This window comes from Protopterus annectens, chromosome 8.part0 (genome assembly GCF_019279795.1).
Source record: "Protopterus annectens isolate FY-2018-M chromosome 8.part0, PAN1.0, whole genome shotgun sequence".
Classification (NCBI taxonomy): domain Eukaryota; kingdom Metazoa; phylum Chordata; order Ceratodontiformes; family Protopteridae; genus Protopterus; species Protopterus annectens.
This window is the reverse complement of record NC_056741.1, coordinates 1,764,767,593-1,764,786,609: the sequence shown is the minus strand read 5'-3', so window position 1 is coordinate 1,764,786,609 and position 19,017 is coordinate 1,764,767,593. Positions and strand designations below refer to the sequence as shown.

The 19,017-nt window shown below is 36.6% G+C and overlaps 1 protein-coding gene across 4 annotated transcripts in view; it reads right to left on the bottom strand.

Moving 5' to 3' along the window:
* LOC122809626 (cytochrome P450 2F2-like) overlaps positions 1 to 19,017 on the bottom strand; it is a 916,584-nt gene that overhangs the window by 606,952 nt on the left and 290,615 nt on the right. For all 4 annotated transcript variants that reach the window (XM_044081263.1, XM_044081260.1, XM_044081261.1 and 1 more), the window contains exon 4: positions 14,975 to 15,127. In XM_044081263.1, the coding sequence (XP_043937198.1) occupies positions 14,975 to 15,127 (153 nt within the window). The remainder of the gene's footprint in view (positions 1 to 14,974; positions 15,128 to 19,017) is intronic.

The window sequence follows — 19,017 nt, the reverse complement described above, 5'->3', positions numbered from 1 at the left end:
TTTCTGTATCATAATTATGGAAAGGAAAATTATACATCTTTGAATGAGTGGTTTCTGCTTACTAAAATTTGCCCTGGTGAAGTATTTACATTGAATGGAACTTATGATAAGGATAAACTAGGGAATTTGAGGGGTATTTTGGGAGGAAAGAAAAAACAAAATAAACATGCAACAATGGGCAGTATTTTATTTTTGGTATACTGAAACTTTTAAAAGAGAAAATGAATCAGCATTAAGGGGATTACAGGATATTAATAAAAAGTAACAGGGAAAAGAGGTTAAGAAGGCAGTACAGACCAGTAAAAAGGGATTCCTTTATCCTGTCTTGGCAGGTTTGAAAGGAAATGGAAATAGCCAAAAAGCAGATACTACAAAAGAGGATAATAATCATCCAGTAGCTCCTGCACCCCCACCCCCACATGCACTGGTATGGGTTACTCCTATACAAGAATCTGCTGTTTATCCGACCCCTGAATTTTAGTCAACTGCCCTTTGGACATCAGGTCAGATTGGTACTGTTACATTTCATCCTTGTTTCTCTGTTCATCCCTCATCTTCAGAACAGGCATCTGCAGGTGGGGAGGTTTCTTCTTCTTCCTATCATTTGCAACAAGCTTCTACCTCTTCAAAAGGAGAACTAGTATTTGACATACATGTGGCTCTCCACACACACACACACACACACACACACACACACACACACACACACACACACACACACACACACACTCACACTCACGCACACACACACACACACACACACACACACACACACACACACACACACACACACACACACACACACACAGACACACACACACACACTCATGTGATAGGGTAGGACAAGAGGCCATTGTCTCTGGAGATGATCTTTTGGCACCACTTACAGAAATATTGGGGGCTAATAACAGAGAGCTTGTTCATTGCCCTTGGACCCTGCTAATTTGTATACTATGTCCAAAGGTTTTCTAAATATTAGAGAAGACCCATTAAGCTTTAAGGGGGAATTAGAAGCTATAGCAAAATGTTATAATCCTATTTTGACAGATTTAAACCAGCTGCTTCAATAGTCACTTCAGATGAAATAAGAAAACAGTTACTCAAAAAGGCTGGAAAAACAGATTTTACTCTCACGGGAATGCACTTATAGAAAAAAGGACGGGGTTGTTAAATAAAATTCCAGTGGTATGTAAAGTTTAGACATATTAGTCAAAGATACAGGCATCTAAACAAAATAAAGGGGATGCCCCTGCGGATTACTTGAGCCATCTGAAAGCAGTGTTTTCTCAACATTCTGGAACACCAGATCCAGAAGAACAAGCTAAGCCAGCTATTGCAGCTGCTTTTGTGCAAGGTCTGCAAGCCCCTGTACGAAATCAAATAGAGCAAGTGCTTATAGACTGGCAGGGAAAGGTCTTGGAGTCCTTTTTAAGTGTTGCAAATCACTGTACTGAATATCAGGGAAAAACGGAGAAAGGATACTGAGGATAAGCTGTTAACTTTGGAAATGAGGCAGTTAGAAACCCCAAGGGGACAAGGCAAAGGGAGGGGAAAGGGGAGAGTATTTGCCAGGGGGTTTAGTAAGAGTGCTGTTTGAGAGAAACAAGGCACAGCTGGTTGGCAACAATGAGCTGGTAGTGCCCCTCCTGCCACGTCTAATGGATCTTATTTCAACTGTGGTGAAGCAGGACACTGGAGAGATGAATGCCCATACAAGCAAATGCAGAGAGTCCAAGACACTTGGACTTAATGGCAACCAAATTATAACAATTCTGCATTTCCTGCACTAACTCCTCACAATGGAAGGATACAAAATTTACCATACTAACTATGTCATGATAATGAAACAGAAATAAATTTGAATCCTCTGTTGCAACAGTTGTTAAGGTAGAAATAAATTCAACAAAAATTCCTTTCCTGGTAGATACTGGAGCCACTAGGTTTAGTCAGATACCGGTATCAGAACATAAAGTAAAAGTAGTTGGAGTAACAAATGCTACTGTTACATATCCTGTTTCAGAACATATACCTATTTCTTTAGGACCTATACAGGAAAGGCATTCTTTCCTTTTGAGTACTAGTGCTCCGGTGAACTTGCTAGGAAGAGACTTGCTATGTAAACTGGGGGGGGGGGGGGAGTATTAGCAGTCTTAGCACAAGCTGGAATCATACCTGTCAACTGTACAGATTTTTGCAGAATGTCCAGATTTTTGGCTCATATTTTTGGCCTGTTCCTCTTTTTTCCTGGCAAATCACTGGAATTATCTCAGGATTGAAGTCACTAAATAATGACATACATTTGAGTTTCAGACTTCAAATCCTTCAGAAAATGTATATTAAAACAAATCATGTTACTCTAGCAACTTTCTAAGTTTATAAGAGCAATATTTAAAATATGCATCTGTTTATACACCCATTTTGTCAAGCTTGGTCCAGATTTTTTGCATTAACAGGTTGAGAGGTATGGCTGGAATAGCCTGTAGAAAGTATACAGACAGCTGAAGAACTGTTTGCAGCAGGTACCTGCTAACTTATAGGCTAAATATGATAATGAAGTAGGTATATTAAAATCTGCAGAGCCAGTGAAAATAAAATTAGATCCAGCTAAACCTCTCCTAAGAGTTCCACGGTATCCACTGAAACCAGAGGTAGAGCAGGGAATCAAACATATAATTCAGTCTTTAGTCTAACAAGGAATAATAGTTTCAGATAAAAGCCCTTGTAATAGTTCTATTCTCCTTGTAAATATACCAGAAAAGGATACTTACCAGTTTGTGCAAGATTTGATGGCTGTAAACAATGTAGTATTACCAACTTTTCCTGTGGCTCCAAATCCAGCAACAGTACTGAGCTGCATACCACCTACATCAGTATTTTTCTGTGATATATCTGTGTTTAGCATTCTTTTCTATACCTGTCCACCCCAAAAGTAAGTTTCTGTTTGCTTTTACTTATAAGGAACAGCAGTATACATGGACATGGTTGTCACAAGGATACACTGAATCTCCTTCATTCTTTTCTCAAATTCTAAAAACAAATTTGGAAGATGTAACATTTCCATGTTGGTCTGTGTTACTGCAATATGTAGATGATTTACTTATAGCATCTGATTCTTTTCAGCAGTGTCAGCTGGATACACTACACCTTTTAACTATTTTTGCAAAAAAAGGACATAAGGTGTCAGGAGAAGAATTACAACTATGATCACCTCAGGTACATTATCTTGGTGATCTGATATCTCAGGTAGTAAGCAGATGCTACCATTTTGTACTGAGGCAATAGCTAAAGCCCCATGACCAACTACTCAATGTCAGCTTAGATCTTTGTTAGGTATGACCGGGTATTGCAGAGAGTGGATTTCTAACTATGCAAAAATTGCTAAACTTTTGACAAATCTTTTAAAACTGGATACACAAGAGCACCTCCCCTGGAATAGTGAGAAGGATAAATCATTTCAAAATTTAAAGCAAGCTTTAGCTACTGCCCCAGCCTTAGGGATACCAGATTATGGAAAGACTTTCATTTTATTTAGTCAAGAAAGAAATAGGCTTGCTCAGGGAGTTCTTGCACAGAAAAACAGAGACAACTATTGTCTGTTAGCTTATATAGTACAGCACTTGATTCGGTTGCAAAGAGATTTCCACCGTGTTTAAGGCCAGTGGCCACTGCCGATCTTGTGCAGTCACTGGTATTTGGGTATGATCTTACAGTAGTTGTCCCTCATTCTGTATCATCTTTCTTACTTAAAATGAAAACTCAGCCCACCTTGCCTGCATGTCTAACTAAATATGAATGTCTATTCTTTCTGATCCATCTATTTGTCTCATACATTGTCCTGTTCTAAATCCTGCATCTTTGTTACCTGTTGCTGAGGATGATGAAGAGCATGACTGTGCATGTGTGTGTGTGTGTGTGTGTGTGTGTGTGTGTGTGTGTGTGTGTGTGTGTGTGTGTGTGTGTGTGTGTGCGTGTGTGCATCTGTGTGTGTGTTTGTGTGTGTGTGTGTGTGTGTGTGTGTGTGTGTGTGTGTGTGTGTGTGTGTGTGTGTGTGTGTGTGTGTGTGTGTGTGTAACTAACTCATTCCTAGGAGAAATCAGATAAAGGACACGCCTATATACATTGCTGAACTAGATCTATTTATGAAGGGTTACTGTGGAAGTGATCAAAATGGAAATTTGGTCAGAGCGAATATCTGTCTGCACCATTAATGATGTTTCGCTTCAGCAAATATTAGAAGGTGTATATTCATTCCCAGGTAGCTGAGTTTCTGGTTCTACAAAGGTGTTGTGAGTTAGCCAAAGGCAAGGTTACGAATATATATATATAAAAAAAAAATATATATATATATATATATATATATATATATTCACTTTATAATCTTGAAATACTGAAATATCAAATTTCAGTATCTCGAGACTATAAAGCCAAAAAATCAAAATACCAAAATACCAAAACTGTGAAATTCAAATCTGCGACTTTTCAACACACCCTACACCACACAAACAAACCACATACACCTTCCTCCCCACACTACAACAAACAAACAAACCACACACAAACAAAACAACACAAATAGACACCTACCTTACGTATAAGCAGGGGGCAATCCCCACTGCACCTCCCACACCCCTGCTACTTATATATACCAACTCTGAGGTCACACTAAAACTGACACAGACACGAAACCCACAACTACACAATCTACATTCCCCTCGCACAAACATACATCACATACATACAAACACCACCATTTTCAAAACTTACACACTCACACTCTTACCTACATACCTTAACCTACATCTACAACTTCCAAGCACACTAACATACAATAAAATTCCTACCCAAAATCCTTAAAATATTAACATTTACCTGAATCTCCAACTATCCAGTAACACAGTGCACTAACATAATCGCTGATTTGACATTTTCAGATTCGGTTATGTGGTCTTTCACAGAACAGGGCTTTCACTATCATAGTCACTAGATACTGAAATTCGCTATTTCAGTATTTTGAGATTATAAAGTGAACCTATACATATATATATATATATATATATATATATATATATATATATATATATGGACAGTAGGTATGCCTTTTGGCATTGTACATGATTTTGGGCAACTTTGTAAACGGGGGGGGGGGGTTAGCCTCAGCAGGAGCTCAGAATAACAATTCTTTCTGTGCCAATGCTCTTTTATATGATCGTTTCTTACCTAAAGAATTAGCAGCAGTCAAATGTAGTGTCCATCAAAAGGGTGTAGATGCTGTGGAAATAATGTGTCAGATCAAGTTGCTAAGCATGTTGCAAAAGGACTTTGTGCAAAACTACATGTGATATTATTGCAAGAATCTAGCAGTGATGATGTGCTTGATTTTAAGAAAGTGTCAGCTTTTCAAGCAAAAGCATCACAGAATGAAATTCAGAGGAAGTATAAATACTGATGCAATAAATCTGTCGATAGGTTATGGTGACATCCAGACAGCTGACTGCTGGCACCTGCCTCCCTGCTACCTTACCTGGTATTTATGGTGACATCTAGACAGCTGACTGGTGGCGCCTGCCTCCTTGTTACCTTACCTGGTAAGGGCATATAATTTAGCAGCCCCTGTAGGTAAAACAGCATTATTTAATTAATTACTTGAAGTTGGTATGCCTCTCATGTCTCTTCTTTTCAATATGTTAATAATTGTGTAATATGTTTACAATACAATGTTAGCCAAAATGCAAATTATTAAACCTGCATATTTACCACCATCTTGGAGACCTTTTGTCAACGTGCACCTCAACTTTGTCCAGATGCCAAAGGTACATAATGTACAGTTTGTGATTGCGATGTATGCATGTTTTCTGCATGGATGAAAGCTTACCCATGCCACAAAGCAGATTCTATAACAGTTATTAAGAAACTTATTTTTTGAATTTATTCCTACATTTGGTGTACCTTGTACTATCAATAGCAATCAGAAAACATTTTAACAATACAATGACAACACAGTTATGTAAAATTTTTAATAGTAAGTTGAGCCTTCACTGTCACAACCATTCATAACCATCTGGATTAGTAGAAAAGGTTGATAGAACCCTTAAAACTAAGGTAGCAAAGATCTGTGCTAAAACAAACCTTAAATGGCCAGAGGCACTTCCCTTAGCACTAATGAATTCAAGGAGATTGAGCCCCTATGAGATACTAATGGGGAGACTCATGACCCTGCCAGACACCCCACTGTATCAAATGAAGAAATGATTCTAACTGATGATGTTATATTGTCTTACTGCACAAAACTTTTATTCATTTCTTGCAGCAGTAATACAGAACTGTACAAGAAGCTCTTCCTCAACCTCCTGACCCACCCTGTCACCAATTGTGGCTTGGTGACTGGGTTTATGTTAAAACTTTTCAAAGAAAGAACTGCTTGAGTCCAAAGTGGAAAGGCATTTTCCAGATCCTATTAACTACCTGCACTGCAGTTCTTTGCACAGGACTACCAACTTGGATTCATTCATTGCATTGTAAAAAGATTTATTTGTCATGCTGAAGCCCCACACAAATTATCTTTATCAGCAAAGGAAGATCAAAGGACAAAGGATGAATTATGTGTCCCAGTGAAGGATTAAAAAGAAAATCAACTCAGATGGCAGTTCATAATGAATCCAGTGACACCAGGTACTTCCATTTTGTTTTTGTTGCTATTTTCTCTTACAAACTGGTCAAGAGAAAATAGTTTCCTGCTGGTTCTTCGACAATATGCTGTAGACTTAAGTGGGGCAAACTGTTGGGTGTGTTCGCATATACCTCATCATTCTAAGGCAAGGCTTCCCATGATTCCAATCCCTGCATCAGAAGTAACATTTGAAAAGGAACTTAGTGGTACTAATTTAACATGGCATAATCTGACTGATTTTTCAAAGGTTGTCTCTCTCCAGCTTGCAACAGCAAATCGCAGAGATGCATGTTATGCCAAAAATGGAACTGTGTCAGTGGGAACCAGCAGATGCAGTGACACTACACATGAAAGTGTGTTGAACTCTTTATATTTAAAAATAAGATCTGGGGGTGTGGCATGGGAATAATAAAAAAATCATTACTACCTTTGTGGTGATTGTGCCTACCTCGGTCGTCTACAAACTGGTCTGGATTTTGTTTTGCAGGCTATATCACTGCTGCTATTCACCATTTTGACTGCAGGCAGACTAAAAAATAAATGGGCAATTTACTGGGCAGAGCAAGTATTTTCAGTCGTTACTCCTGAGTATGGAGTACAAAGGCCAAAGCTCAAAATCACCACGCTTGTTGAAATTATTCAGGAGATAGCAAACCACACTTCACATCACATCAGGATGGCTAATTGAGAAATAACTGAAATTTGAACTGTGGTACTACAGAATCAGCTAGCACTCCATATAATGCTAGCTGTCAAGGAGGAGGGGTCATGTGCCCTCATAGAAAATCATATTTTATTATTTATTTATTTTATTTATTTATTTGTTTGTTTATTTATTTACATTTTGTTTAATAGGTAGTGTCCGACTGGGCCAGGACCCTATTTTCAGAGGAGACACAGGGAAAAAAGCTCCACAGTTACTGACAATAACTGACAGCAGAGATGATAAAGCAGTACAACGGATAGCTCATACAGAAGTGTTTTATACTGACACATTTCAGCACAGTGGAAAAGTTAAGCACATGACTGAGAGAAAAATGATTTACGATCACACTGTAGGAATAAACCTGTAAAATGAATACGCATTTAAAGTGATAAGTACACTAAAACAAAAAAGATGTTTTAGCAACATGAGAATAGATGTTCAGCTTCAGAAATAAGATGTTTAATTTGCTTGTTGTAGGTAAGTGAAACAAGCAGATTAATTATTTATATTATAATAGGGCTGCCCAAAGGAGTGAATCAGTGTTTTAGTCTGAGTGGCAGAGCTAGAGGAAACCTTAAATCACTGATTTTGTAGAACATTAACTCTTTTGCCTCAAGGACGTATGTTTATAGTTATCCTTTATCTTTTACTAGGGAACAAATTGTTTGCAGTTATAATGAGAGCAAAAGGTCAGGTTCAGCTGGGCAATGTTGTGCGCACATCTGTCAACTGACAAATTGATAGTTTGTAACAGAAAAGACAGAGTATATGTAAGTAGAATTAATAATTAGCTTTACTTTGTTGCCAAAAAAATTTAAAAAAACAGCTTTACTATGTTGCATTCTGAATTATTTTTTAAACATTTGTTCCACTTGATATTTTTAAAAGGTTACATACATACATAATAAAAAATAGCCCATGATAACATTTCTGTTGTCTTCTAAATTTTCATTTACTTCCCGCATTAACAAATTGCTCAATTCTTGTCTTTCCTTAAATTTTATTCCCCATCCTGAACATTAATTTATTTATTTTATTATTTATTTTTATTTATTGTTGTTCCCATATTAGTGACGTTTATGATGAATAAGCAAAGTTGGCCAGTTTCATGGAGTAAAGGGCCAAGAGCCTGTACAGTACAGCTAAACAATGGACACTTTTTAGATGGTTGGGCAGTGTATTTGGTAACCTAGGAACTAGTATATTACAAGGTATCATCAGAATAATTGGTATTATTCTTTTAGTTATGTTAATATTTTCTGTTCTAAAGGCTGCAATTACAAAATGCTTAATTTTAACTGCATGCTCAATACCACTAATAAAAGTATCTGATGACTTAAGTAAATGAAAATCAAATTACTTTAGATGACTTGATAAAATATGCTTCAGTATCATAGTATTCATCAGTTAATTAGTATTTCATTAATTAGTATTTAATTAGTATTAAGAAAAATTAAAATATAATTGTGGGTGACACATAATAGTGTCAAAGGGGAAAAAGTGTTATGGAAAATGATTATGTCTCATGTTTATTCTTTACAAACTGCATATTAACCTGCAGTTTGTTCACAAATAAGTCAAATAAAATGTTTATGATATATTTATGTCAAAGAAAACTGAAAAATGGATGTATGATTATGCAGTGTGATTATGATTAGTAGTAGTTGGAGTATTTGGTGGTTCAATATAGTGAAGCCGCAATGTCATAACATCAACCATTACCTCCTGTTGTTCCATCTGCGGTTGTGATATTGGACAGGATTCTGGTTGTGAATCCTGTCCGACCTCCTTAAAGGGGGTGGGGGGTCTAAGGGAAAACTTTCATGATCCTGGTAAAACAGTTTGTGTTTGTCCTAGTCAAATAAATGCTGGGGAGGTGAGGGTTTGGTCTGGTAAGCGTTAAAATAGGAACCGTCCGTGGAATGAAAGGACTTGGTTGGAGGGTATGCCTTACCATCCCTGTAGTCCCTTAAATCCCTATCTAGTTTAGCTTGTTTCTGTTTCATGTTGTTGCAACATCTAGACTCTATCTCCGAAAATATATCAAAATACATTTTCTTTTCAGATTCAATTGTAAAAACCAAATCATTGATAATATTATTGTTAATTTTCTCTATATCGTCTAAAATAGAACTCCTAATTCTTTCATTCTCAGATATAATAGCTCGTACAACATCTAAACCACATTTATCAAAACTTTTTACCAAATTAGAATGAAAGTCAGACCCTGGAAGTACATTGTTAGGAAACTTTACAATCCTAAGCCCTTTGGGCACAATCTCCTTATCAAGGCATTCCCTAAGGAATGTACAGTCACATCCCAAACGTTTATATCTTTCTAAGAAATAAAATAAATCGTCCAAATTCTCCCTATAAGTCTTGACTACAGGTTCATTCTGTCGTGCAGTTTTAAATGAACCATCAATAGTAAAATTTTTCTCCAAAAATGCTTTGAAACCATGCTCAGATATAACAGAAGAAAAGTCACCTTGATTGTGAAGCAGGCATTCAGCTTGCCCACCTTTAGGAACTTGCAACCTGTTATCACAAACAGTTGGAGTTGTCGAGTGTAGCAAACGAGGAAATTCATTAAGGTTGTCAAGATTTGGTGTCCTGTGCCCTTCTGGGCGTGGGTTAACATTTGAAGAAGGTAAATCCTGAGTAGAAAGTTTATTCCTAGTTGCTGACGAATCTGGGAATCCTCGTTCCAAATCAGAAACTAATCGTACAACAGACGTACATGCTGGTGTAAGCAGTTCTACCAGCTGGGATTACTGTCCAATCACTTTACGTAATTCTGTTTTTGTTTTTTGTTTTTGTTGCTATTTTCTCTTACAAACTGGTCAAGAGAAAATAGTTTCCTGCTGGTTCTTCGACAATATGCTGTAGACTTAAGTGGGACAAACTGTTGGGTGTGTTCGCATATACCTCATCATTCTAAGGCAAGGCTTCCCATGATTCCAATCCCTGCATCAGAAGTAACATTTGAAAAGGAACTTAGTGGTACTAATTTAACATGGCATAATCTGACTGATTTTTCAAAGGTTGTCTCTCTCCAGCTTGCAACAGCAAATCGCAGAGATGCATGTTATGCCAAAAATGGAACTGTGTCAGTGGGAACCAGCAGATGCAGTGACACTAGACATGAAAGCGTGTTGAACTCTTTACATTTAAAAATAAGATCTGGGGGTGTGGCATGGGAATAATAAAAAAAATCATTACTACCTTTGTGGTGATTGTGCCTACCTTGGTCGTCTACAAACTGGTCAGGATTTTGTTTTGCAGGCTATATCACTGCTGCTATTCACCATTTTGACAGCAGGCAGACTAAAAAATAAATGGGCAATTCACTGGGCAGAGCAAGTATTTTCAGTCGTTACTCCTGAGTATGGAGTACAAAGGACAAAGCTCAAAATCACCACGCTTGTTGAAATTATTCAGGAGATAGCAAACCACACCACATCACATCAGGATGGCTAATTGAGAAATAACTGAAATTTGAACTGTGGTACTACAAAATCAGCTAGCACTCCATATAATGCTAGCTGTCAAGGAGGAGGGGTCATGTGCCCTCATAGAAAATCATATTTTATTATTTATTTATTTTATTTATTTATTTGTTTGTTTATTTATTTACATTTTGTTTACTAGGTAGTGTCCGACTGGGCCAGGACCCTATTTTCAGAGGAGACACAGGGAAAAAAGCTCCACAGTTACTGACAATAACTGACAGCAGAGATGATAAAGCAGTACAACGGATAGCTCATACAGAAGTGTTTTATACAGACACATTTCAGCACAGTGGAAAAGTTAAGCACATGACTGAGAGAAAAATGATTTACAATCACACTGTAGGAATAAACCTGTAAAATGAATAAGCATTTAAAGTGATAAGTACACTAAAACAAAAAAGACGTTTTAGCAACATGAGAATAGATGTTTAGCTTCAGAAATAAGATATTTAATTTGCTTGTTGTAGGTAAGTGAAACAAGCAGATTAATTATTTATATTATAATAGGGCTGCCCAAAGGAGTGAATCAGTGTTTTAGTCTGAGTGGCAGAGCTAGAGGAAACCTTAAATCACTGATTTTGTAGAACATTAACTCTTTTGCCTCAAGGACGTATGTTTATAGTTATCCTTTATCTTTTACTAGGGAACAAATTGTTTGCAGTTATAATGAGAGCAAAAGGTCAGGTTCAGCTGGGCAATGTTGCGCGCACATCTGTCAACTGACAAATTGATAGTTTGTAACAGAAAAGACAGAATATATGTAAGTAGAATGAATAATTAGCTTTACTTTGTTGCCAAAAAAATTAAAAAAACAGCTTTACTATGTTGCATTCTGAATTATTTTTTAAACATCTGTTGCACTTGATATTTTTAAAAGGTTACATACATACATAATAAAAAATAGCCCATGATAACATTTCTGTTGTCTTCTAAATTTTCATTTACTTCCCGCATTACCAAATTGCTCAATTCTTGTCTTTCCTTAAATTTTATTCCCCATCCTGAACATTTATTGATTTATTTTATTATTTATTTTTATTTATTGTTGTTCCTATATTAGTGACGTTTATGACGAATAAGCAAAGTTGGCCAGTTTCATGGAGTAAAGGGCCAAGAACCTGTACAGTACAGCTAAACAATGGACACTTTTTAGATGGTTGGGCAGTGTATTTGGTAACCTAGGAACTAGTATATTACAAGGTATCATCAGAATAATTGGTATTATTCTTTTAGTTATGTTAATATTTTCTGTTCTAAAGGCTGCAATTACAAAATGCTTAATTTCAACTGCATGCTCAATGCCACTAATAAAAGTATCTGATGACTTAAGTAAATAAAAATCAAATTACTGTAGATGACTTGATAAAATATGCTTCAGCATCATAGTATTCATCGGTGAATTAGTATTTCATTAATTAGTAATTAATTAGTATTAAGAAAAATTAAAATATAATTGTGGGTGACACATAATAGTGTCAAAGGGGAAAAAGTGTTATGGAAAATGATTATGTCTCATGTTTATTCTTTACAAAATGCATATTAACCTGCAGTTTGTTCACAAATAAGTCAAATAAAATGTTTATGATATATTTATGTCAAAGAAAACTGAAAAACGGATGTATGATTATGCAAGATATAGTTTCATATGAGTAGTAGCTTTATATTTCAACTGTCTTACAAACTGCATTTTATCTATTAGCAATCTAGTGTACTGCCAGACAATTGAAGGCAAAGTTAAGTGCTGAAGAAGTTAAGGGATGTTATGTTATGTTATGTTTAAAAGTTAGATTTAGAAAGTTAATGAATTGTGCCAGGTATTCCTGGAAACAGATTAATCAACAGTACACTCTGGCCTTTTCAGGCTGGGGGATGAGTCTTTGCAATGATGTTTGTGGGACAGGGTGTGCTGGTACTGGATGTTGCAAGGCTGAAGGACTGTCTTAAAATACATATCTGTAAAGTGTTCATGTGAAGCTCTAAGCAAGAAACATGATGGATGAGGACATTTTTAAATACACTGGTTTGTTAAAGGCATTGTAACATTAGAATTCTGATAAGAAAAAAAAAAGAAAAAAAAAAAAATATATATATATATATATATATATATATATATATATATATATATATAAAGTGGGAGTTTTTTGGTCTTTGAGACTGATCTAAACATTTTGGCAGACAGTGTCCTAGCGCTGTTTATAAAATAAGCAAGAACTTTGCACCATCTGAAGTGTCATTCATGACTGAGTCGAAAAGGTAGAGCTCTTATTTAATTTGTGGAACAACCTCACATTGTCCGAAGATTTGATACAGGAACGGCTAATGAGATGTGACTTGAACCTAAAAGATGAAAGGCTAATAACGGCTGCTCAAGATAGTGGACTATGTACACATTAGTTTAAAAAGTCTACATAAAACAAGTGGGAAAAACAGACATATAATTGTTTTTGTAAAACAGAAATGGAAACAGCTGCACATCTCTATGCTGCATGTGATACATGGTTGAGGGCCTGTATGCTGAAAGACACAATAATGTGACAAATTTGTGCACTGAGAAATGCACAAACGCTACAATAAAAAGTAGCTGAGAAGCATTGAAGTCATGAACGACAAAGCATTATAGAGAATGATGAAGTTTATATCACATTGGATCGGCAATGACATACAGTTCAAAAAATTGATAAAAGGAAACCAGAAATAGTAATTCAGGAAAAAAAAAACAACAATTGCACCAGTTGCTGAAATTGTTACACATAGCAATTACAGTGTGTTATGTACAGAGAGACAAAGTCGTAAAATACCAAGATATGCAGGCAGAAGTGGAACAATGTAGATCAAAGTTACCCAGAAAATGCAAATAGTAGTAGGACTGACAGGACTAATAAAAAAGAATTTACGAACATACTTAAATATGCCACTAATACTTGTAACCTCATATGAACTGCAGAAGGCAGCAGTTACAGGTGCATTGAAATTGCTGAAAAGAGCACTTTTGGACAGCATCAAAGATTGACATAACACTGATTTCCTGAACATTAGTTATATCCTGACTTAGAAATGTGGTCTGTTCCTGTCAAGATATGCAAAAAAAAAAAAAAAAAAAACTAAGTAAAAGAAATCCTCACAACTTCCTATAAAACAATGTTTGGATAATAAATGTGTGTATATGTGTGTGTGTGTGTATATGTGTGTGTGTGTGTGTGTGTGTGGGGGGGGGTATATGTTTAAAGATTGGCTTTTAAAATAGTCAAATTTTAAAGGATCAGACTGATATCATCGACAGTTTAAAAAGTCAAACATATCCCTATTCTCTTAAGCAGAAAATTGTCCTGAGATCCTGGTACAGTGGGGACTGAAAACTATGCTCTTTTCCTCACTGCAATGTGATCACAGTGCTAGTATATATAATTTGCAGGTGATGTGGGTGATGCAGCCCCCCTCACGAGGGTGCAGGGGGGCTTCCTCCCTGCTAAAATGCTGTTTTTGAGTTTTTACATATGTTCGACTTCTTAAATAGTCAATTATATGAGTTCAGTCTTATGAACTTTGACTATTTAAAAATGTCAATCATAAGATATGTGTGTGTGTGTGTGTGTGTGTGTGTGTGTGTGTGTGTGTGTGTGTGTGTGTGTGTGTATGTGTGTGTCTGTGTGAGTGTGTGGTCCATAAAACATTGACAGTGAAAAAAGTACCCAAAATAAGTTATTTAATGTAAAAGGTAGAGTATAGGGAGCAAACCCACAGAGCAACTTGAAGAATGATTGTTCAATATATTATTCTGAGTGAAGCACATCCAAAATATATCACCAGCATGAAAAATGTGGGACTTTTTACTCCCCACCAACACTACCTCCACTGTATCTCACTCTTTCTCTCTTAGGATGGAGGCAACATCTAAATTATTAAAAATTAATGGAAAGCCACTGAGATGCAGTGTATATCAACATTCAAACTTGCATGCATACAACAAATGTTGTGTTTCTATTGTTTGCACTGAATTTGATTTTTGCTTTTATTCATCTTCAGTACTTTTATGAAATACTTTCTTTGCAGCATTAGGTAGGAACTGAACATTTAATTGATATTAATTACCTCCTTGGTCTTCCAAGGCTCTCACAAAATAGGTTATCTCTTCCTTTATCCTAACGTCCATGGTCTTTTTACCCATGCCAAAGTTTCTCAACACCATAAGGCAAAACCTCCTATGTTCTTTCCAGTGCTGCCCACTAGGAACCATGATAAGGCCTGAAGAATGAAGCAGAAATTAGACTTGGTTATTACAAGTGATAAAAAAATATTGACTTGCATCAATTATGAATCAAAGTATTCACTTCAAGCCACATGAGGACATTATAATATTGTAATATGAATACCAACAGTGGTCACTTTAAACAGAGTCCCTACTCCATACATGCAGTGATACATTAAGATGACATGTTTGTACTGCAAACCAATATTCTCTGATCCTAGTCTGTCTAGTACTCTGCACTGTGCAGCATCCAAACAATAGAACTGTGATCTCCCTCCCTCCCTCCTTCCCAGCACACAGAAAGACTGTATTCTGTGTGCTGTGATCTCCCTTCATACAGCCAAGCTCAAAGAATGCAGCCATTCACATTACAAATACAGTTGCAATATGCTGAAGAGTTTCCAGGTTATGTGGCATCTGCCACACTATCCACGCATTTACTGAGGTAGGTTGTCCATATTAGTGCTCTATGCATGCCGATTATTGTTTGTTAGTGTGGTGTCTCACCACCACCATCATCACCTCACCAGCATGATCATGTTTGTCACAACAGAAGTATAGAATGCATGGGTACTGGAGATGGCACAATGCACAGACAGACTTGTAGTGTAACCTGCTACTCAATAACTAGTTTGAATGATTTCAATATCTCCTCAAATGCAACAAAACAGTAGCATGTTAACATATCACAAACGTTAACATTATCGTGTGTAAATGTAAATATCTCTCCAGCTACAGGTTTTATATCAGTGAACAATGAACCTTAATATAGGGATGGTAGGATACACAATATGCCACGATGTGCACTCTGATACCATTCCTTTTACATCTTCTGTCCAACCTTCCAAACATGCATTTCATTCACGCACTCAGTATTATCTTCATGTTTATACATTTTTGAAGCTAATTTTGATTGTTCTAGAACTGACCATCAGCTACTCACAGTGCCTGTTTTCAATCACCCCAAACTGGTAGTACACTCCTCACTTCAAAATTGAGGAGAAAAAAGTCAAAGAACAAAAAGTGTAGCAAGCTACTTACTAGAAATGTAACAAGCAGTTTGCTACAGTTAAGCAGCTTGCTTCAGTTAAATCACGACACACTCAGCTCTTCAGCACTTCAGCCAGACCTATAAACACAGTACTGGCATTCATCTATGCAGCTGGGATAACCTCACAGCTTCACAAAGCAATGAATTTACTGCAATACTGTATCATAAGTATCTGTCAGTTGTGCTCCAAAACAGCTTACATCTAGGGCAGCCTTCACCTTCACCCTACCCTAGTTACAGGTCTGCATGAAATGTCAGTTTGTGCAAATACACTACCAATTCAAACTAAAATATGTATTTTTCAGAGGGGCATCCTTCCTGCACGCCCACACTCCTTACGTCATAACTCTCACTCTGTGGTTGCTACAATTTAGAGAAAGAAAAAGTATTTAAAAGATATGAAAACACTAATTGCTCTTCATCTGGGATGTCATGATCTTGGAGAAGAAAGAATAAAATGCCATCAGGCTAAATCACATTTCTACAGTTTGTAGCAAGAAAATAAATGACACAAAATATGGCACTTTAGCAACCAAATGAAGCTAGATATGAGCAATAAACCTTTGAGTACATGATGGAAAGCCATTATTAAGTTTATTACCAATGTGAGAAAGTTGGTTCAACACCGAAACATGGAGAAGCTTTGTAGAAATGAGTGCATAGGAAATAATAAAATTCAAAAATGCTGCTGGCTGAAAGAATACTGAGTGTTTAAAAAAAAAAAAGTAAAATACCTCAGTCATGGAAATCAGATCAAAGAAACATGGTGAATTCACATAACAATGTAGCCGAAGTTGTAACAGAAAGGTGGTGATAAGTTACAGTATTAGTGGTCCACAATGCGTAAGACCAAGTGCTTAGCTTGCTGGTATTATTTTATCTGAGCCAGATATGGAAATAATGTACATAAGGAAACCTGGTGGTGGAATGCAGAAGTCCAAGATGTGTCAAATGAAAGGAGTACAGAATAAATGGGATGTGGAAAATATGGACCAGACTAAGAAGGAATACTTGTTGGCTAACAAAGAGGCTAATAGAGCAGTTGCAGTAGCACTCTACTGGCTTCTGGAAAGTGGCTCAGTGCATGTCATCGGGTTGAAAGGCAAAGACAGAAAGATAACAAAGATAGTCATCAGACATCCTTCATAAAGACATGCCAGAAAGAACCTGCCCACCAGTTCAGAGAACATCAAAGGCAGGTGCAGGGAGTATTTCCAGCAACATCTGAATATAGAAAACCCTACAGAAGCTGTACTGCTCGAGACATAGCCTATGATGAGAGAATAGGAGGAGCCCACCATAAAAGAAGTAATAACAGCACTATAGAAAATGAAGTCAGGGAAATCAGCAAGCTTAGATAATGTCATGGCAGGTATCATCATGATGTTGGGTGAGGTGCAGGATTTTGGTGTTTTTAATTTCTCCAAGTCTTTTGGGTTTCTAATACCATGATGGGAATGGACCCCATTCCTAAGTTAAAGTACAATTAAAGTTCATGAAATTAGTATTGTTTCACTCTTTGATGTCAGCAAAAAGTGCTGTTCACAGCACCTGCAATGTGCCCAGTAATGACTCCTTCTGCAATTCGTATGGTGTTACATGAATTGGTAACATATCTAAATGCGATTGTAAATTCTTTTTTATAAGACCAGTTGCTCCTACTACTAGTGGAACTGTCTGTGTATCTTTCTTTCACATGGCTCTCTTTTCTGACTGCAGATCCCATTATTTTATAACTTTGTGTCTCTCTGTACACAAGACACTGATGTCACTGGGTATGGCAATTTCAATGATCAATGCTACTTTTGTCTTCTTTTCTTGGACCACTACATCTGGTTTTCTAGCATCTATCTTTTGAACTGTTGATATTGGGTGATCCCATGTGATATAAACTTCATAATTTTCTATGATTGTTTGTGGCTCATGTTTCCAGTGTTTTTCAGCCAGTTTGATAGCATAATGTTTGCACAATCTCCAGTGTAACAATCTCGCCACATTATTATGCCTTTCAGTATACAGTCCCTCTGCCATTAGTGCGTCACAACCAGCAACAAGGTGTGTGACTGTTTCCAATTCAGTTTTACAAAACCTACATATGTCTGTTTCTTCCACATGTTCAATGGACGTTGTAAACCAGTGTGTATGTAGCCCACTGTCTTGGTCTGCCAATATTAACCTTTCATTTATTGATATAAATTCACCTCTTCTTAACCATTCGATCTTGATCAACATGAGGCTCTTCCAGAAGTTTTCTATACTTGCAACTATATTTATGTTTTTTCCACATTTCTTGTCTTCTTATCTGGTTCTTCACCTTATATTCTTTCTTTTGTTTTTTTGGCACATTCAGTTGCTGCCTGGTTTTTATCCACTTCTGATTTGATTTCCATTCCTGCTTTACGTCGATATGCTTCTGCTAAATTAAGCAGAGACATAATCTTAGATTTATTCTCCTCATGTTTCAAAACTTTCACTACATTTGGATCTTGTGAGGTTAGTGAATATGTGTGGAGTCCCACGATTACAGATCTATACATGTAATCCATTTGAAGGAGGCCCATCCCTCCTTCAGAATGGGGAATATATAATCTCGGTATGCACTGATTTTTTATAAATAAAAGCAAAACCAAGTCAAGAGTCGTATATGGCTCGAGAATCACTCTCTTTACTCAAATAAACTGGAACGAACTATAAGCGTAAAACAAATATATGGTTTATTAAAACGAGTTAGCGCTTTCACCTAGTAAGGCTTCATCAGACTTACTAGGTGAAAGCGCTAACTCGTTTTAATAAACCATATATTTGTTTTACGCTTACAGTTCATTCCAGTTTATT